Source organism: Dromiciops gliroides, chromosome 3 (genome assembly GCF_019393635.1).
Source record: "Dromiciops gliroides isolate mDroGli1 chromosome 3, mDroGli1.pri, whole genome shotgun sequence".
Taxonomy (NCBI): domain Eukaryota; kingdom Metazoa; phylum Chordata; class Mammalia; order Microbiotheria; family Microbiotheriidae; genus Dromiciops; species Dromiciops gliroides.
The window spans coordinates 281,905,403-281,924,333 of record NC_057863.1 but is presented as its reverse complement, the minus strand read 5'-3'; the positions used below and the strand labels follow the sequence as shown (position 1 = coordinate 281,924,333).

At 38.4% G+C, this 18,931-nt stretch overlaps 1 protein-coding gene across 1 annotated transcript in view; it reads left to right on the top strand.

Annotated features, from left to right (window-relative positions):
- The window catches only part of SYTL5 (synaptotagmin like 5), a 256,002-nt gene that overhangs the window by 217,743 nt on the left and 19,328 nt on the right, over positions 1–18,931 (top strand). Inside the window, 2 exon segments of the mRNA XM_043996939.1 lie at positions 456–617; positions 14,413–14,521. Coding sequence (XP_043852874.1) covers positions 456–617; positions 14,413–14,521 — 271 coding nt within the window.

Genomic DNA, 18,931 nt, shown 5'->3' with positions numbered 1-18,931 from the left:
GCGCAGTGGATAGAGCACCGGCCCTGGAGTCAGGAATACCTGAGTTCAAATCCGGCCTCAGACACTTTACACTTACTAGCTGTGTGACCCTGGGCAAGTCACTTAACCACAATTGCCTCACTAAAAAAAAAAAAAAACAAAAAAACAACTTTCTACCTTCTATAAACCCCAATTGGAACTAATTATCTCCCAAGATAATTCATATATATGTATATCTATATATGTACACACATATACAGATATACATTTTTTCCTCTATGCTAGGAGCAGCACAAAAAGTATATGGATTTTTTTCCCTTCAGTGGTTGGAAGATAACAAAGATAATGAGTTCTTTTCTGTTCTGTTGCTGCTGAAGGTGGTTCAACAAAGGAGTCTGTGAACTGAATCCTAGCCTGTTCTTAACAGTTGAGAAAGACCTTCATTAAGGAGCATGTTTGTTTCTGTTATATTCCAGTATACCATTAGCCACACTCAGCTAGAAACAAGAACCCTTCAGCTTTCTGTCTGGCATTATGACCGTTTTGGGAGGAACAGCTTCCTTGGAGAGGTGGAAATTCCTTTTGATTCATGGAACTTTGAAAATCCAAGTGATGAGTGGTTTGTGCTCCAGCCCAAGGTAAGCAGGACTAATGGTACTGGTCATACAATGAGGCACTGAATGTTGAATTATGAATTAAATCAATGCTATAGGACCAGTGTGGGCCATTTTAAGGGGCTCACTGATAAACTGTGGTCCATATGGAAAAGGGCAGAAAGCATTATGAAGTCTCCTATTATACAGGGGGTTAGGGGTGGGGCACAGTTAAAGGAGCTAGAGATATGAGGCCTGGAAAAGAGAAAATAGGGGTCAGAGCATAAGAGCTATCTTAAAATAATTGAAGAATTTTCATCATGTGGACAAGGTATTATACTTTGTATTGCTCTGTAACTAGAACCCAAGGGAGAGATTTTATAGGTCGGTAGAGTTTGGATCCATATAAGAAAGAATTTTCTTAACAATTAGAGTTGAACTTCTTTTAAGATGTTGAGTTTATTGTTTGATAAAGGTTATAAAATTATGGATGATCAGAGTTGAAAGAGACCTCTGAGATTTCATCCAACCCACACCTCAGGAGTTATCCCCTCTATCAGCATTCCAACAGATGGTCATCTGGCCTCCACTTGAAGACTCGTAGGGACATAAACCTTCTGAGGCATCTCATTTAATTTTGAGTTACTTCTAATTGCTAGGAAGTAACATTTGGCAGAAAGAGAAATGGAGGGAGGGAGGGGAAGAGAGAAAGAGAGAGAGAGAGAGAGAGAGAGAGAGAGGGGGGGGTGAGGGCTGGAGATGTAGAGATACAGATTTTAGATTCATAGATGTAGAGCTTCTAAGGGACATTAGAATACATCTAGTCCAACCTGCTCATATGTTTAAACAAATGAAGAAAGATACCCACATAGAGGTGAGAGTGGAAGCTATGGAAACGGATGAGATAACCTAGGAAGAGAGAAAAGAAAAGGAGAGTCCGGGATAGTACCTTGTAGAACAAAGACATTTAAAGATCAGGAAGAGTATCCAATTATGGAAGTGAAATGGTTTGAGAGGTGAGAGAACCAGGAAAGGGAAATGCTAAGGAATCCAAGGGAGGAGCAGATAGTGTGGCAAGTAAAATGCAGTAAAGTTAAACTGAGGTACATTCTCTGAGCATAATCAGTTTATTAATAGTGATGTTTATAGCCATTAGCAAAGTAGGTTAGACTGGCCACCTCAGTAAGGCCAACACACTTATTGTTGGGAAGTAATGCAGTGAGCTCCTTAAAAGAAAACCACCCAGATCTCTTAGAACCAGAGCACACATTAGAAATAGAAAGAATCCACTGGTCAATTTCTAAAAGAAACCCCAGAATGAAAGCTCCCTGTAACATCATAGCCAAAAATCAGAGCTTCCACATCAAAGAAAAAATACTGAAAACAGCCAAAAAGAAAGAATTCAAGTACCAAGGAGTCACAGTCAGGATCATACATAATTTAGCAGACACGAGTATAAAGGAGCAGAGAATTTGGAATATGATATTCCAGAAGGCAAAGGATATGGCTTATAGCCAACAATGAGTTACCCAGCAAAACTGAGTATAGGGTTACCAGTGGAAAAGAATAGATTTTTAATGAAATAGAGTACTTCTAAACATTGCTGATGAAAAGATCAGAGCTGCAGAAAAATTTTGAAGTACAAACACAAAAGTAAAAAGAAGCATAAAAAGGTAAACATAAATGAACAATGATAAAAGACTAAACAAGGATAAACTGCTTACATCCAAATATGGGGAGATGATACATATGTCCCCATAGATCCCTATCATCATCAGGGTTCATAGGAGGAGTTCAGTTAAACAAGGCCTGAGAGTGGTTCTGTTATGTCTTAATGATCTTAATAAAATAATGGAAAGAGAGGGGAAGAGGAATATACTGAGGGAGTGGGGAAGGAAAAGGAAGGTTAGAGGAAATTATATAATGAGGATGCACAAGTAGACACCTATACGAACAAAGAAGAGGAGATGGGGAAGCAACTGTCACTTGAGCCTCATTATCATCTCAAGATGGAAAAATAAAGGGATTCAGTGGATAGAAGCAAAACAGACTTCTGAGGAAGGACAAGCTAAAATGAGAGAGAGGGGAAGAAGTAGAAGAAAATGGGATGGAGAGAAATACACAGGGCCAGAGCAGAATCTGTTATGCTTCAGCTGAACTAAAAAAGGCAGGGGTTACAATCATGATCTCAGACAAAGCAAAAGCAAAAATAGACCCCATTAAAAGAGATAATCAGGGAAACTACCTTTTTATAAAAGGTACCATAGACAATGAAGGAATATAAAAATTTGTATAGTAAGTTTCTCTGATAAAGACCTCATTTCTCAAATATATACTGAGTGGAGAACTGAATCAAATTTATAAAAAATAATAAGAACCATTCCCCAATTGATAAATGGTTAAAGGATATATATAACAGGCAGTTTTCAGAAGAAGAAATCAAAGCTATCCATAGTCACGTGAAAAAATGTTCTATATCACTATTGGTTAGAGAAATGCAAATTAAAATAACTCACACCTATCAGAAATGACAAATACTGATTAGGATTGGGGAAAATTGGTACACCAATGAAATATTGGTGGAGTTGTGAACTGGTCCAACCATTCTGGAAAACAATCTGGAACTATGTACAAAGAGCTTTACAATTCTGCATGCCTTTTCACCCAGCAATACTACTATTAGGTCTAAAGGCCAAAGAGATCAAAGAGAAAGGGGAAAGACCTATATGTACAAAAATATTTTGTGGTGGCAAAGAATTGGAAATACAAGGGATGCTCATAAATTGGGGAATGGCTGAACAAGTTTTGGCATATGATTGTGGAGTACTGTTGTGCTATAAGAAATGATTGTGGGGGATGGTTAATTCCAGAAGAACATGGTGAGATATATATGAACTGATACAATGTAAATGTGAAGTATGAAGAACCAAGAGATTATTGTGTGAAGTAACAACAATGTTGTAATGATAATGAACTATGAAAGACTTGGCTACTCTGATCAATACAATGATCCAAGATAATTCCAAAGGACTCATGATGAAAAAAATGCTATCCATCACCAGAGAAATAACTGATGAACTCTGAGTGCAAATTGAAGTATTAATTTTGTCACTTTCTCTATTTTTCTTGCTTTTTAAAAAAGATGGCTAATATGGAAATATATTTTGCATTATTTAATTTGTATAATTGATATCATATTTCTTGCCTTCTCATTGCATGAAGGGAGGGAATGGAAGGGATGGAGAGAATTTGGAACTCAAAATTTAAAAAGAAAAGGATGTCAAGATAAATAAATAATAGGTTTAGTGGGGAAAGGAAGAATACACAGAGAGAGTTTTGTCCAGGAATACATTTCACTCAACAGGAAATTAGGAGGGAAAAGGGAGGAGGAAAGAAGGTGATTTAGAGGGAGAATAGATTAGGAGAGGGCAGCTAGGTGGCACAATGGATAGAACATAGGACTTGGAGTCAGAAAAACCTGAACGTAAATCTGACCTCTGTCAACCCTGTAACCCTGGGAAAGTCACTTAACTCTGTTTGTCTCAGTTTTCTCATCTATAAAATGATCTGGAGAAGGAAACAGCAAATCACTCTAGTATCTTTGCCAAGAAAACCCCAAAAGAGGTCACAAAAAATTAGACATGACTGAAAAACAACTAAACAACAACAAAGGTTAAGCAAGGGATTAGTCCTAAATAAAATTAATTCTAAGGATGTACAAAAATGTTTGGTTCTTTTTGTGGTGGTAAAGAATGGAAGTATGAGATGGTGCTTCAACAATGAACAAATTATGGTATATAAATGTGATAGAATACTATCATACTGAGCTATTATCATTGTAGTAACCAATCAGAATTCCACAGGACTGTTAATGAAATATGCTGCACACCTCTGGGCAATTACACATAAAAATATTTTTAACATTCTTTTTTTTTAGAAGTTTTGATTTCCAAACGCTATCCCTCCTGCCCTCCCTACTCCCTCCCCTCTCCCAGGGGAGTGAGCAATCTTATATAGATTTTACATGTGCAAAGGAATGTGAATGAAAGGTATCTGCATGGAAATAAGGTAAGGAGGCAGAAAAATCTAGAGAGTGAGTAGAGCCAAGAATAGTTATCATGACTGGGTACCCATCACAGCAAATGAGGCTACCATAGCCATAACACTATAACCCTTGATTTTGCTATGACACATGTCCCTGCAATCAGACACAGAAATTCAGGTGTTTATACTATCTCTAGTAATGTTCTCTTCTGACACATCACAGAAGTAATTCTTGATTCTCAAAAGTATACAAGCTGTGGCACAACATGCCAAACTATAAGGACTTTTAAGTATGGACCCATCAATGACCTCTGTGATTCATCTTACCTGAATTCATAGGATCATGGCATGGTAGATTGAGAGCTAGAAGGGACTTCAGAGGCCATGTAATCCAATCCTCCCATTTTATAAATGAAGAAACTGAAACCAAAGGAAGTTAAGTAACTTGTCCAAGGTCACACAGGTGTTACCATGCTGAGGTCAGATCTGAACCCAGATCCCCTCTGGCTCAAGAGTTAGTGTTCTTTCCACCGGCTTAGTTTGCTTTTGTGGATATCTCATAAGCATTGTGGGCACCAAATGAGGAGTGTCCCAAATGTGGGCTTTGGTTAAACTAAGATATAACAGTGTCTTTGCATCTTGTATAAAACAAAATAAGTGAAAATAACATGTAGCTTAATACTTTAAATAGATTACCTACCAAAGTGCAAAGCCAAGGCATACAACTGGGCTTTGAAAGCAACAAGGAAGAGGAATAATCACATGAAAACGGTAGCCATGTTCCATACCTGGAATCCTTCCCATCAGTTTTTCAGTCCTGTACCAGAAACAGATAAAATTCCATTCGCCTTCAAGCACAAAATGATATACTACTTGCCAGATATCAACTATTCAAATAAATGAGCTAGTTTTTTATTTAGGTCATGAATTAGTTTGAAATCAAAGGTCAAATCTGGTCTCAGACACTTGACAGTAACTAGCCGTGTGACCTTGGGCAAGTCACTTAACCCTCATTGCCCTGCAAAAAAAAAGGCTTTATTTTATTTTATTTTTTTTTGCGGGGCAATGGGGGTTAAGTGACTTGCCCAGGGTCACACAGCTGGTAAGTGTCAAGTGTCTGAGGCCGGATTTGAACTCAGGTACTCCTGAATCCAGGGCCGGTGCTTTATCCACTGTGCCACCTAGCCGCCCCCTGCTTTATTTTTTAAAAAGAAAGAAATTAAAGGCATGTGTGTGTGCACATACGTGCATATATGGAGTTGGTGGGGGGGGTCTTTCTTTTTTTTATTGGGGCAATGAGAGTTAAGTGACTTACCCAGGGTTACACAGCTAGTGCCTGAGGCCAGATTTGAACTCAGGTCTTCCTGAATCCAGGACTGGTACTTTATCCACTGTGCCAACTAGCTGCCCTAATATTTTTGTTTCATTTTTTGTTTTTTGTTTTTCTACAAGAGATTACATTCATGGGTCTCCGTTTAATGGCAAAAAAGTCAGTATTTTATACAGTTTCTTTAATTCCTATCCTCCCTCACCCTTCTGCTGAACTGCCAAACAAGATTGGAGGAAATGGTGATAACTGCAGCACAAGTTGAACATTTGACATACTGGGCCACTGTGCTGAGTACACAAGTACATGTCAAGATTTTCCAAGATGGCAGGAATGCAGTGGGGTATCCATTCTCTATAGAAACCCATCTATACACAGACTCATAACCGAAATGGTGGGGCCAGATGTTTAACATGTCTGTGGTTGAATTGGGTTCTGTATTATCATCACACAGAATGATCACCAAAGCAAAAATTCATTCTCAATCCTCTGTTTTAGTCATTCCAAATCAAAAGCTTCCTCAATCTTTGCAATCTGAGCCATGATGAGTCCTTGAGACATTGCACACGTTATCCAAGTTGGGAGATGAAACGTGACCTGGAGGGCCCATTTTCTCTGCTAACAAGGGATCAGAATTAATGAGTCAAGCTTTCGGAAACAGCTCTTAACAACTGGAATGCCTGAAAGCCATAGTTGCCTCATTGACTTAACCAGCCTAAAGGAGAGACATTCAATATTGAGTCTTTGTCATTGATAGATTGTATAGCATCTCTCCACTGTAGGAGGCAGAAAGGAAAGAGAGATGCCAAATGCTGTGTGAAATACTCTCTAACAATGTAAATTTCACTAGAGAGCATGCACATAACAATTATATATCCCAGCTTCAAATCATTATCCTCAGGTCAGACACACTAGGTAGTTTTAAAAGGATGACCTTGGGAGTATTTATGTCCTTTCACGAATTCCCAAAAGGTATTCTTGTAAAATCAAAGACCAATTGGTTGACACAGCTTCAGGCATAAAATACAATTAATTTGGCTCTGAAATAAACAAAAAAGTAGTTTCTACTGACCGGAAAAGCACTGCAATGCTCATTTTTCTTAGTTTGGCCACTTAATCTCTGCCTCAATTTCTTTAGTTGTAAAATGGGGATAGTTAGGACCTACCTCCCAGGGTGGTTGTGAGGATAAAACAAAGATAATATTTATAAGACACTTTTTAAATCTTAAAGTGCTACATAGATGATAGCTACTGGTATCATTACAACTACACTAGATCTCAATTTAGCTTGTCCTGTTATAGCATATGTATCTTCATAGCATAGTTTGGCCTCATGCCTTTAAGAAAGCAGGTATATTTCTCTGCACCATCATCCATGAAAAGCAAATATTTTGAGATATTGTGTTGTGCAACATGGCTTTTGATGTCCCTCCCTGAATGAGAGACTCTTTAGAAGTCAAATAGGGTAAAAATTATACTGTCCAAGAGGGAAGGAGGGGAGAAAATATTTTGTCCAAAGAGTCTGAGGCATGAGACAGATGTAGCACAGCATCCCTTCCTGCTAATTCCAACAGTATTAAATTATGATTTTATGTGGTTTCAGGTATAACGTGGACTGATATCATATCCCTTAAACTCTCAGTTAGATGAGGCTCTGCAGTAATCATGCATTACCTTAGGTGCTAATAGAAAATTATCTAATAACATTCCAAAATGCTTATTATTAATGGTGACAGAGAGAGTCCTGCCAAGACCTCAGGACTTCAGAAGAGGCACGATTTTATTGGTACTGGGATTCCTTCCACAGATTTCCATTGTATGACCACAGAGTACGATCTTAGGAAAAGGTCTCATGAGTCACTGTAGCCAGAAATATCAATCACCTGGTACCCTTTCTCTGGGTGTTTAGCTGCTCTACACTTAACTAGATCTTTCCTCAGGAAACAGAAACAGAGAAGAACCACTGCTAGGCCTGAACCTGAAGTTTTCCCAGGTTGGTAGTACCTGGCAGATTGTACCCTCTCCTGCCATACCCTTTAAAAACCCAGATTTATTTCTATGGTGATAGATTGGAGGACTTTTATGGATGTGTGTATGCATATGTATATATATACACACAAACATATATATGAAACATATATAAAATGGCAATTTTATAATTTCCATGATATACATGTTGTTATGTCATATATGTTTTAAATAATATACATTTTAAAATCTGTTCATATTGCTTTCCACAAAGCAGAATTTTCTGCCTATCTGACTCAACATCCAATCATCAAATAAATAATTAATTGTTGCCTTTTATGTTTTTCCCCCTGTACAAAATAAAAAGGTTAGTTTGGCCTTTAGAACCCCTTGAAAATGTCTTAGAGTTTTGTGGTACTGAGTGCTCAATTCAAAGTAAACATGTTTAATAATTAATGAATATCACATGCATAGAAAGGCAGATTTTGATTCAACATAAGGAAACTCTAACAATTGAAATTGTCCCAAAATAGAATGAGCTGTCTCAGGAGGCAGTCTTCCAACAGAGACTGGATAAGCTTTTGTCCAGAATGGGGAAGAGGGCATATGTATTGAGGTACATGATGCACTTGCACATGTGAGAGTCATTAGGCTTCAGATCTTTAGTGATCAGTCACACACCATGATGGGCACACACAGTGAAGAAAAACGGGCCTTACTGAGAATTTCGTTGCCTTATCCAGTGTTTACTCAATGCATGTTTCTGTAAATTATGTTTCATTGTGTGATAGTCTGTATATGGAAAGAAAAACAAAGGTGTCAGGTTCAAGTGTAGTATAATAAAAACTTGGTAGACAAGACAAGTCAAGGGAAAGAACATGAGATTTGAGACTGGAAAACCTAGGGTTGAATTTCAGCAGTGCTACTACCTACCTAAATGCAGCTGGGCAAGTCATCTAATGTTAGTTTCCTCATATGAGAATGTTATTAGATGAGATTGTTAAAGTTCTAAATCTTATCCTATGAGCAAAGAATTGAATAAAACTCATTGAAGCACTTTAATATTAATGAAGTAGTCAATGATCATGCAGGCATTAAAGCAAGAAAAGCTGTATGATTAAATACTAATAAATCACAATTGTATAATTTAATACTTAAGTGCATCTGAAGTTTCATTTATGTAAAACTCTCTCAAAGAGCACTGATTACAACCCACCTAACCCTTCTCATTTCATGTTACTATTTTCTCTATGATTCTAATAAACTCTCCCCAAAGTGTCCGCTCAGTATGCCAGAAGCCTTCCCCTAAATCTTTAGATCTGATCTGAGCATCGCTGTATCACTTAGTTGTCCATCTGTTTGTTATCCCTTGATCTCCCTACATGGCCAACCCAGATCTTCTTTCTGGTTATACGTTTCTTAGATGTCTTTGACATCATTTTGTTGTGTCAGTGATCCATTGGCATTTAACTACAGCTTATGCATTCCCACTCTATGTCCTTCCATTTTCCATCGAGGGAACCTTAATTTTGGGGGGATGAATAGAGTTCCATGATTTAGCCAGAGAGCATAACTGAATGAAAATAATTTTTTAGAAGATGAGTTTTTGTTTCAGGGAGAAACATGGAGCTGCTGAAAGCACTGCTCCCTTTCCCAAATGCAAGCCAACCCATTCTCTTCCTTCTGCTCAATTCTTAGTTCAGTTCTGCAGTGTATATCCAAGACATATGTGCTAGATGTCAACCCAGCTGTATAACATTGTCTAAATAGTAGATATTCTAGATCACTTGGATTTTCCGGTGTGGATGGCCAGGCTAAGCTATTCTGAGTAATTATGAACTTCATTTTTTATTTAAAATTTGTTCAATAAATTAAAATTTGCTTTTCCTCACCTCCCCCACCCCCACTGAAACAGAAAAAAAAAACAACAGCCTCATAACAAATGCGCATATTCAGGTAACTTGTGTTACATAAGTTCCTTCACTGGCCAGGTTATGAATCTCATTTAAGAGACTTTGTAGTAGTCAGAGGCTTGTTGCAATCAGTACCATGTCTTGTCAAATAAGAGTATCTGAAGGACCTCACTATCAATAAGTAATCCTTCTTCTGTTTAGGCTGTGCTAGACATATTCCATGGTGATGGCAAAAACATATGGGGAGCAAAAGTGACACCCTTTGTTATGCTTTATTTAATATTAATAATCAGGGGATCAACAAACGATGAAATCTCAATTGTGAAGTTACATTTATTCAAAGGTCTTGTTTCCACCTCCACAGTATTTCTCACATGGGTTCCTGTCTTTGTCCTCCCATGGCCACCACCCAACGTTGTCCCTCATTATCTCTCACATGGACTATTGCAATAACCTCCTAACTGGTCTCCCTACTTTTGGTCTCTCCCTTCTCCTACACACACTGCACATGACTGCCAAAAGACTGTTATTCCATGAGGGGCAGCTAGTGGCGCAGTGGATAAAGCACCAGCCCTGGATTCAGGAGTACCTGAGTTCAAATCCAGCCTCAGACACTTGACACTTACTAGCTTTGTGACCTTGGGCAAGTCACTTAACCCCCATTGTCCTGCAAAAAAAATTTTTAAAAGACTATTCCTCCATGCTTGGAATGAACTCCCTTCACACCTCGACCTCTTAAAAACCTGTTTCCTTCAAAAAGGAAGGAAGATTTTACCTACCACAGTTCAACTCAAGAATTCACCTTTTACATGGTCTTTTCAGCCCTTCTCAATCTGCTCGTCCCTTTCCCCAAAAAACTTACCATTCATTTATGTATTTTTATACATATGTATAGAGACACATACAAATTGTCTCAGTTATAATGTAAGTTACTTGGAGAATGATCTTTGACTCTCCAGTACCTAGCCTGGCACATAGGAAGAACTCAATACATGATTGATACCCTTTAACATATACGTTTTAGACATCTTATTGAAAGATGGCCTGTAAGACTTCATTTTTCTCTACTGTAACAAATGCACACTAAATATTTGCTTATTGACTGATTAATCAATAAACATAGTAAGACTGTATTCCCTGAACCATGTGTGTGACTACAAAGATGTCTTGTAGGAAAGAATGGCTATTTCCCTCTCCTATTTTTATCAAGGATGCTTTTGATATATGTATTGATAATTCTCATAAAGATGTTGAAGAGATACTAAACTAGGTATAAGAGTCAATAGTTATTGATCTCTTCATTGCCTCTTTCAGTAGTAATTTTTCCAGTTATTTGATATCATCCCCTCTAACATATCTTGAAAATTGTTCTTTCACTGCCTTCAAATTTGTATCACCTCCAGCACAGGCTTCCTCTGTGCATGATTGGTGTGAATTGGAATAAGAACTGTTATGTCTTTCTCTTCAGAAAGAGACCAAACTCATTGGCATGTTCCTTATTGTTGTGATTACTTTATAATTTTTAAACTTGATATAAAATGATACAAGATGATAGTAGTCTATTTCAATGTCCCTTTATCCATTTCCCATCTATTCATAATCAGTAGTTTGCTTGAATAGGTCAGAGTGTTTTAAGATCATGACACACGGGGGCAGCTAGGTGGCGCAGTGGATAGAGTACTGGCCCTGGAGTCAGGAGGACCTGAGTTCAAATCCGGTCTCGGACACTTGACACTTACTAGCTGTGTGAACTTGGGCAAGTCACTTAACCCTTATTGCCCAACCAAAAAAACAAACAAACAAGATCATACCACACAGGAGTGTGCTTAAATTGGCTCAAACAAGCTTATGAAAGCCAACTTAAATTTAGAGTATGAGAATCCATACCTGCAAATCAGCACAAGCTACAAATCAGGGCTTGATTGATTATTTTGTTGATCGTCTAGACTTAAGAAAGTAATGGAGAAAATGTTAGTCATGTAGATTAAACTTAAAAGTATATTTGCATGTATGTTTTTTTTCTTCAGAGAGCTAATTGTTAAACATTTACCAGCACATCCCTGATACCTTTCTTCTCATCCTTTCTTCTTTCTTCTAATTTCACATTGATGTTGATCTTTGTTCTACCAAGTACACATTCTGCCTGTAAGCAGATAATTGAGTAACATCTAAGATTGGCAACCAGTTATCTCTTGCCTATTAAAGGACTTTTATTTTGGGTTGGTATCTATCATCCACTATGTTTATTACTTCTTTGAAAAAATCTATTCATGGTACATGGTTGGGGGGGACACTGAAGATAATAATATGTAGCTCTTTGCATCTTCTGTTGCCCTTTTCCCTCACTCTGCCACTGCCACTGCCACTGCCACTGCACCAGTGGAAAGAGATACACAAGACTAAGAATCATTTTCTGTTTTTCTTTATTCCATGAGTTACCATTAGCAAAACAACAACAAAATTAATCACCTAATGACCAGTCTAATAGTGATTAGTACTTAGTTACCCTGGCCCTTGGAAAGCAAATACAGTCTGTACAGAGACTATATTTGAAGCCCATCTAAACTAGAGAACCTGCCAGAGTTTCATCCCCTCTAGCATAGCCTTTGAAAACTTTGAAATTCATGGAGGAATCTCAGTTGCACCTACTATTATTTATATAGCACTTTAAGGTTTGCAAAGAGCTTTACATATATCATCTCATCTGATCCTCTGAACAATCCTGGGAGGTATGTGTTATTATTACCCCCATTTTACAGATTAGGAAAGTGAAGCTGAGAGAGGTCAGGTGACTTGCCCCAAAATATATCTAGGAAATGTCCAAGGAAGGATTTGTGCACAGGCCTCCCTGCTTCCAAGTCCTCTGTCCTATCCACACCGCTGCTACCACACTATGTTATTTTAGTGGTAATTCCAAAGTGCAGTTGTTTAGGATTTTTATTCCATCATAGGTTTGAACTAAATGCTCTAAGATGTCTTTCAGCTCTTGTTATTTTAAGATTCTGTTATTTTAAGAATCTTATGCATTTCTATTTTTCCCTTGGTGTAAAAGATAGGCAAAACGTTTTCAATTATTTCCCCCTCCATTAATGAGTGTATTGCTATGCATAGGAATGAAACCAGGTACCTTGTATTTGGAAAAGTCTTGTTTCTTGGTGTCAGGCCGTGGGTAATATCTCATCATTCACTTTTCATAAAGTGCTGCTGATGACCCTAGTCATGTTTATTTTGGTTTGGGGGGCGGGGGGCGTTAGGGGCTTTTTACTCTCGTTCAGAAACTCTTCTAACTTATCCTGCTTTAGAAAGGAGTAGGGAAGATTGGCCTAGGGAGGTTGTCAAAATCTAGGAATCTGTTAATTTTTTACAAAAGACTGAAAAAGGACTGTGCCCTTCTACCCCTGTTTGTAGGAAATCCAAATAGTTACTTCAGGGAATGCAAAAGAATGACAGGTCAAGTTGGCTCTGATATTCCCACTGAGCCTGAAGATCTGAGCTGTCAACATCGCTTTTAATAATACCCTATAAGAGTCAGGCAGCCCAGTCTAAAGCATCCTTTAGGGCATCTTTCTCTCCTTTTGTTAGCATGGCTCAATAACAGGAAGATAATAATAGGTCCTGGATTTATAGAATAGTGCAGTCTCTGTGTGTAGCACATCTTTGCACAAAATTCCCATTTCTTTGAGAATAGCTTGCTTCACTAAATTTCCCAGTCTTTTTGTTCTTGTTCCAAGTCATCTATTGAACTCATTAGAGGCAAAATAACTAAGTAAAAAGGGCCTACCTCAGAGGCAACTAGGTGGCACAGGGGATAGAGCACCGGTCCTAGAGTCAGGAGGAACTGAGTTCAAATCTGGCCTCAGACACTTGACACTTAGTAGCTGTGTGACCCTGGGAAAGTCACTTAACCCCAATTGCCTCACCAAAAAAAAAAAAAAAAAAGGAAAAAAAGGCCTACCTAAGTCAGCCCAGTTGTTCAGGCTCAGGATTAAGACACAAGGAGCATTTGGCCATGAAATATTTAACAGAGAGAAGTTATTTAACCTTAAAGAAAGGATCAATAAGGAAAACCACATTGTTTGGATAAGGCTCCCCTTTGCTTCTGCACCTGTCACAACAAATATGCCTAATCAGAGAGGTATATGGACTCTCAGAGTAGTAGGAATTCTACCCTGCCTGAGAAACCCCAGATCCTCAGAGGTTGGATTTTTATGCCTCAGGTGGCCAAGAAGTCGTTCCTGTGCCCCAAGCCCCAGTCTCCTGACCATTTGGGTCCCAAGAATGGCTGTCTTATCACTTTATTGGGTTTGGGCTTGGGTTTTTTGCAGAGATATAAGGGTTAAGTGACTTGCCCAGGGTCACACAGCTAGTAAGTGTCAAGTGTCTGAGGCCAGATTTGAACTCAGGTCCTCCTGCACTACCTAGCTGCCCCTGTCTTACCACTTTAATTCATATAAAATCGATGGCACTCACACCACAGGGGGAATTACCATATTTTAGTCATGCCAAACATACCATAATTAGCCCATATAAAATAACGAGTTGAAAACTGGGACTGAGAAACACTTGATTCCTTTTCTTTCTGCGTCAGGTGGAATTTGCTCCAGATATTGGTCTTCAATACAAAGGAGAGCTGACCGTGGTCTTACGCTACATTCCCCCTGAGAGTAACCTAATGTTCCCGCTCGAACAGCTTCAAGGTAAGATCAGATTTACTTACATTCACCAGATGTGCTGTTTTCTAAAAACTTAAGGATAAATTTCAAGGATTATTCCAAACCTGTTCTGCATCATTCAGATACAATGTAAGGATAATGAGGTGACTATATTCATTTGCAGAGGAGAGTTGGGAGAGATAATTATTATGAGAAAAAGACAGACTTTTTACCTTGTTTGACCTTTTAAAGAAATTGGGATAGTGGATTTCTGCCACATGCATTCTTGGGGTATAGCAAATAACCAGAGGTGTGAGCTCAGGAAACCTCATCTGCTACAAGAACCATCTATCTGGATCATGCCCATGACTCAGGGATGCTCAATGGGTGGCAAGGAGCAATATCAACATAATATCACATAAAAGATAGTGAATTTCAGACTAGAACCTAGGCCTCCTGATTTCTGGTTCAGTTCTCCCAGGCAAATCCCCTTTTTTGTTTCCATACTTGACAGACATTCTATTTCCACCACTACCCTCCATGTTCCCTTTTGTCCAATTCTACTTATTAGTTCCTTCTTCTCAAAGGCCATCACCACTCCTCCCCTCATTAAAGAGTAATTTGCATTAGGTTGCAACACTGGAGATGGGTCTTGTTTACCAGACTGTCAATAAGCAGTCAGTCAACAAGCATTTATTTATTAAGTTCCTATTATGTGCCAAGAGCTGCGCTTAGTGCTGGAGATACATAGAAAGACAAAACCCGATTACAGTTCTATAGGGATTCGTAGCCTAGAGAGGGAGCTATCATACAAACAACTATCTTGCTGCAAGCAATTATCTCACACAAGATGAATGATATTTGTAAAACACAGCACAGCATCAGGAACAGGGCACATAATAAATGCTTGTTCCCTTTCCCCCCTTTCTCTACATACAAACAAGGTATATGCAGGCTAAATTGGAGATAATCAACAAAGGGAAGGTACTGGCATGAAGATGGATGCAAAAAGGCTTTTGCAGAAGGTTGAGTTTTTACTAGGACTTGAAGGAAGGCAGGGAAGTCCGGACACTGAGATGAAGAGGAAGATAACTCAATGTGGGGAATAACCAGTGAAAAATGGAGTCAGGATATGGAATGTTTCCTGTGAGGAACAGGGGTGAGTGTGAGGAGGGGGCAGGGGGAAATATCTCTGGATCACAAGTAGATAAGGTTTTAAAAGAATAAAAAGGTAGTAAGGGGGGCAGCTAGATGGCGCAGTGGTTAAAGCACCGGCCCTGGATTCAGGAGTACCTGAGTTCAAATCCAGTCTCAGACACTTGACACTTACTAGCTATGTGACCCTGGGCAAGTCACTTAACCCCCCATTGCCTGCAAAAAAAAAAAAAAAAGGTAGTAAGGGGCCAGATTATAAAGGGCTTTGCAGGCCAAACAGGATATTACATTTGATCCTAGAGATGATAGGGAGCCACTGGAGGTGACTGGAATTTTACTGAAGAAAGAACAAACTAGAATGGATTACCAGGAAAAGTAACATAATACTCTTTTGTGAAGATAAATTGATCCTGAAGGCCATTCATTTAACAAGTGTTTATTAAGCATTTACTATGTGCCAGGTACTCGCAAGTTTGTGAACCTGGGTATCTGAAAAGATGGTCATGCTCTCAACAAAAATAGGAAAAGTAAGGAAAAAAGGAAGAATGGAAGGGCAAGGATTAAGTTATGTTTTATATATGTTGAATTCGAGATGCCTAGAAGACATTTATTTGGAAATATCCAGTAGGCAGATGGTGATGCAGTACTAGATTTTGAGAGAGATGGGCCCAATTATAAAAATCTGAGTCATCTGGTGGTTGAACCCATAGGACTTGATGAGATCACAGAGAGGGAATATAGAAAGAGAAGAGGAATAAAAACAGAGCCATGGTATTCACCATGCCCAGGGAATGGGATCCATAAGATGATCTGCTAAAGGAGAATGAGAAGGAAAATTAGAGAGGAGGAAAATCAGTAGAGAGCAGTCTTACAAAAGAAAAGAAAGGAAAGGAAAGAAAAGAAAAGAAAAAAAGAAAAGAAAAGAGTGTATGGGAGGAGGAGATGGCCAACCATGCCAGATGCTACAGAGAAGTAAAGAAAGGATGAGTACTGAGAAGTTATCTATATATGATGATTGATAACCTTAGAGGGGGAAATTTCAGTTGAATTATAAGGTAGGAGACAACATAGGGAGAATTTGAGAAAGGACAGTTTTTTGCCTCTTTTTGTATCCCTAGAACTTATCACAGTGCCTGGAATAGAAGACACTTAATAAATGTTTATTGGTTGATTGAGCATGAAAAGACTCATTTGTCTGAGATCCTTTTTGACAGCAGACTAGATAACACTTCAAAGATTTGTTTGTTGGGGAACCAAGATGGCAGAGTAGAGGCAGTAATCAATCCAAACTCTACCAACATTCCTCTCCAAACAACTTTAAAATAATGTAACAAATCAAAATCTGGAGTGACATGGCCAATAAAATGTTGAGGTGAGACATTTTTCCAGCCCATGACAACTAGGAGGTCCATAGAAGAGGACTAGGGTAGGGACTGGCTCAGAGTACATGCAGTTGAAGGAGCTCTAAGTCCCAATATGATAAGGGCTTCAGATACTTTGACCTAGCAATATCACTACTAAGTCTATATCCCAAAGACATCAAAGAAGAAGGAAAAGGACCTATATACACAAAAATATTCATAATGGTTCTTTTTTGTGGTGGCAAAGAATTGGAAATTGAGGGGATGCTTATCTGGGAAATGACTGGACAAGTTGTGGTATATATAATTGTGACAGAATACTGTTGCATAATGGCGGGGCGGGGGGGGGGGGAAGGTTTCAAAAAAACATGGTAAGACCTATATGAATTGATGCAGATTGAAGTGAGCAGAACTAGGAGATTATTGTACACAGTAAGAGCAATATTGTAATGATAATCTACTGTGAAAGAGTTAGCTACTCTGATCAATACAAGGATCCATGGCAGTTCCAAAGGATTCATGATGAAAAATGCTATCTATCTCCAAAGAGATAACTGATGGATCTGAGTGCAAATTGAAGTATAATCTTTTTCATTTATTTTTTGCTTTTTTTTTTGCAACATGGGTAATATGGAAATATGTTTTGCATGACTTCAAATGTACAATTGGTATATTGCTTACCTTTTCAATGGGTCAGAGAGTCGGGAAGTAGAGAGAGAATTTAGAACTAATAATAAATTAGACAAAAAAAAACCTTTTTTCTATTCCTGTAATTCTTTCATCTTAAAAAAAGACCTAAAGAACTTTTAAGATAGAGACAATCTGTTCCAATCCCTTAGTTTTTTGTTTTTTGTTTTTTAGTGAGGCAATTGGGGTTAAGTGACTTGCCCAGGGTCACACAGCTAGTAAGTGTTAAGTGTCTGAGACCGGATTTGAACTCAGGTACTCCTGACTCCAGGGCCGGTGCTCTATCCACTGCGCCATCTAGCTGCCCCCCAATCCCTTAGTTTTACAAATGAGGGAACTGAGATCAAATGACTTGCTAAAAATCACACAAATGATTAGTGGAAAAAGTCAGGACCAGAACCTAGATCTCCTCTCTCCTTAGTTGGTCTTTCATTCCACTATGATAGGTTTCTTCAGGTGTAATAGATCTTTTCCAGAGATGCAAGCTTAAGAATGGATGGCTAAATGCATAAATAAAGAGGAGATCCTGAAGATTGGGTCAGTTTCTTGTTTTTTTTTTTCCAGTTTCTTGTTTTAGTCTTTCGTCAATGGTTTAGTGAAATCTTGCATTTGAGCCCTTTGGTCATGACTAGCATCCTTCTGAAAAGTTTGGTCATTAAACTTACTGTCTTGCTATTACTCCATTGCTTAGCTATAAGAGATCTTTAGTGTTACTGGAGGCACTAGACTGTATTTGATAGAGATGAGAAACTGGCATTTGATCTCATTCCATTCATTCATTGTGGTTGCTGCATTAGGCTGTATTGGTGCTCACTTCTCCAATAAATGGGAAAGGCTACTGGCCACCTAGCTCAAAGGAGTCATAATTGAGTAATCAACTATTGCATTTCAAAATGCTTATTGCTACATTGTTATTAAGTTTTCTCCTCAGTCCAACAGCAAGCAATTCTTAAGTACATCCTTTGTACCAGTCATTGTTCTAGGTGCTTGAAGTACAAAGACAAAAACAAAACAGTTTCTGTCCTCATGGATCTTATACTATACTGATAGAAGCAAAATGTACATATATGCGTATGTACAACATTTATATGCACATATATGAAATAAATACAAAATAATTTGGGGGTGGGACAGTGAGGCAGTAAGTAGTACCTGTATGTGGGAGTGAGATCAGGAAAAGTCCCATGTAGGAGGTAGCCGAACTAAGCCTTGAAGGAAGCTAAGGACTCCAGCAGGTAGAAGTGTAGAGGGA